Source organism: Triticum dicoccoides, chromosome 5A (assembly GCF_002162155.2).
Source record: "Triticum dicoccoides isolate Atlit2015 ecotype Zavitan chromosome 5A, WEW_v2.0, whole genome shotgun sequence".
Lineage (NCBI taxonomy): Eukaryota > Viridiplantae > Streptophyta > Magnoliopsida > Poales > Poaceae > Triticum > Triticum dicoccoides.
In genome coordinates this window covers 87,793,971-87,796,363 of record NC_041388.1, presented here as the reverse complement: position 1 = coordinate 87,796,363, position 2,393 = coordinate 87,793,971, and the positions used below count along the sequence as shown (strand labels likewise).

Sequence of the window (2,393 nt, the reverse complement as noted above, 5' to 3'; positions counted from 1 at the left end):
ACATTTCAAAAAAATGTCAAAAAAAGCAGGACGTTTTTATTTCGGCACGTGTGACCAAGAGTCCAAGAACCAGCAGGGCTGGCTGACCCCGACAACCGAACCAACCACGCCAGCTCACACTGGGAGCACAATCATCCGCTTCAGGGCCCACCTGTCAGCGGGACATTAGCCCAGAGCCAGGCTCGCCGGGGAGGTGTAAATTGTAAATTGCGCACGAGACAGCGCTGTTCGTCGTGACCAGGGATCAAAATTGGGGGAAAAATATCTCCCCGATTGCGGCGGCCGCAAAACCAAAAACAAGATTCAGCTCATCGGTGAGCTCGCGTTGCGCTCTTGGATTCTGGGTCGTGGATTCGGCCTCTCCAATCCTGGTTAGTCTCCTCCCGTCCTTCGTCCCCCAATTTTTTTCTCGGGGAAATTGGCATCTTTCGGCGGTAGTTCGCCCCGGGATTTCGTCAAGTTTGTGAAATTCGAGGTGGATTTACTTCGGGTCTGCGATTCCCCGTACGGATTTGCTCGAAAACATTGTTTTGGATTAGATTTCTCAAGCTATCCGTGCGTCCGTGCGAGCTCTTGGATCACGGAGCAACCCTTGTGCTGACCTGATTGCGTAGCAAACTTCTGTGCTAATCTTTTCGCTTCTTGATCTGATTACGCAGATGGGTGCTACGATTCTCGCCTAAAGGATACTTCTTGGGGCGAAGCCCTCGGGGGATTGCTGGAGTTCTCCTGGGTGTTCGGTGGCAGCTAGGGTTTGCTCTTACAGAGCCCCGTCGTCTCCGCGGGCCTTTTACATTCGTGCTGTTCCAAGATGCAGCCTTCCAAGAAACTTGCTCGCGTCGACACGGCGGAGATCAAGTCGCAGCTAGTCAGGAAGCTCGGCCACCAGCGCTCTGAGCTCTACTTCCATAGCCTCAAGAAGTTCCTGAGTTTCCAGCTAGGCAAGAGCGAGTTTGACAAGATCTGCGTGGCCACACTGGGGAAGGAGAACATCAAGCTTCACAATTTCCTCGTCCAGTCAATCCTCGGCAATGCTTATATGTCGCTGGGGCCACCGCCCAGCAGGCAGACGCCAACTGGGAATTCACAGACTAGCGCTGTGACGAATGGGACATTGGCCAGTGGTGTGCCGCTAGCAAGGAGAGTGCGGCCGGTGGCTAACCGTGACAAGAGGTTTGCTGATAAGCCGAGTCCACTTGGAAAGTCCCCTCTTGGTCATCCAGGGGCCGCGGAGTTTGTGTCCGTCGAGGATGGCGAGGAGGTTGATCAAGCCAGGGGCAGCCCCGTATGTGTGCAGAGTCAGAGCCCAATCAGGGCTCCATTGGGAATTCCCCCAAAGGCTCAGAATTCTCAGCCTTCGATATCTTATCCCTCAGAGATTTGCTATAATAATGGTGAATTGCCAGGTAGCGAGGACCTGTCAAAGCTACTTGAGAATAAGCTGAAAGCCGAAGGCCTTAGCATATCCGTTGAATGTGCTGATCTGCTGAACTCTGGGCTGAACGTGTACATAAGTCAGATGCTGAAGTCTTGTTTGGGGGTTGCAAAAGCAAGGGGAAAGACAATGAGGATGCCAGAAGCTAACAGGAGTGCCTCTGCTGCTGTAAATGGTGGGCGGAATAATGCCACTGCTTCAGATTTAGGCTGTTCCTACCAAGCTTCACTGGTAGATCTCTGCACAGCTGTACAGTCTAATGCCCGGTTACTGGGGTGTGACTACGCCAGGCAATACGAGAAGATTGCTTCCCACCTTGACAGCTAAATGGCAGCACCCAATTTTCTCATAGAACTTCATCGGTTGTTATGTTGGGCAGAGTAGGCAATCCTTTGCCATAGATTGGTGCTGTAGAAATCTACAGCTAGTTAGGTTGAGGTGAAGTAGACTTTGACTGCCATAGGGCTGAGGGTGTTTTTGGTTAGGATGATACATCATGGAATTTCAATACATCAAAGTTCACTTTCATTACTTGTGACTATTCACAAAATAAAGAGTTTCTGCCAATACACCTTCACTTTGTTTCCGCTGCTCACAGATTGTTTGCATACCTGTACTGATAACCAGGTTCCGTTGCTTGGATTTGTCACTGTTTTGTTTGATAATTTGAACCTGTTAGCTTCGCTCTGCTGAAGAAATATTGTTCACCCCTATTTTCTTTCATGTGTGCATAATCTTTGTTCTTTTACCATGCACTTGGAAGCAGCGTTCTTGCTAGCTGCCAAGTTGATTTTTTTTATCCTTCCGCTTCGGAGTTTCCACAGTTATCTGAATTTTGGCATGACCTGTCTATTTCTATCTTTAATAGAAACTAGCATTTGTTCTGACAGTGCAGACTAGGAGCCCTCGCAATGATTTGGAAAGGATTTACGTTTGATTTGGATCTCACGGTGCTCTG

At 49.5% G+C, this 2,393-nt stretch overlaps 1 protein-coding gene across 1 annotated transcript; it reads left to right on the top strand.

Moving 5' to 3' along the window:
• The first annotated feature begins 210 nt into the window (after positions 1 to 210).
• On the top strand, positions 211 to 2,021 carry LOC119299556. Its single transcript, XM_037576753.1, has 2 exons — positions 211 to 371; positions 660 to 2,021. Exon 2 carries the CDS (start codon positions 812 to 814, stop codon positions 1,760 to 1,762), a length of 951 nt encoding a protein of 316 aa, XP_037432650.1. The 5' UTR covers positions 211 to 371; positions 660 to 811; the 3' UTR covers positions 1,763 to 2,021.
• Positions 2,022 to 2,393: the final 372 nt, after the last annotated feature.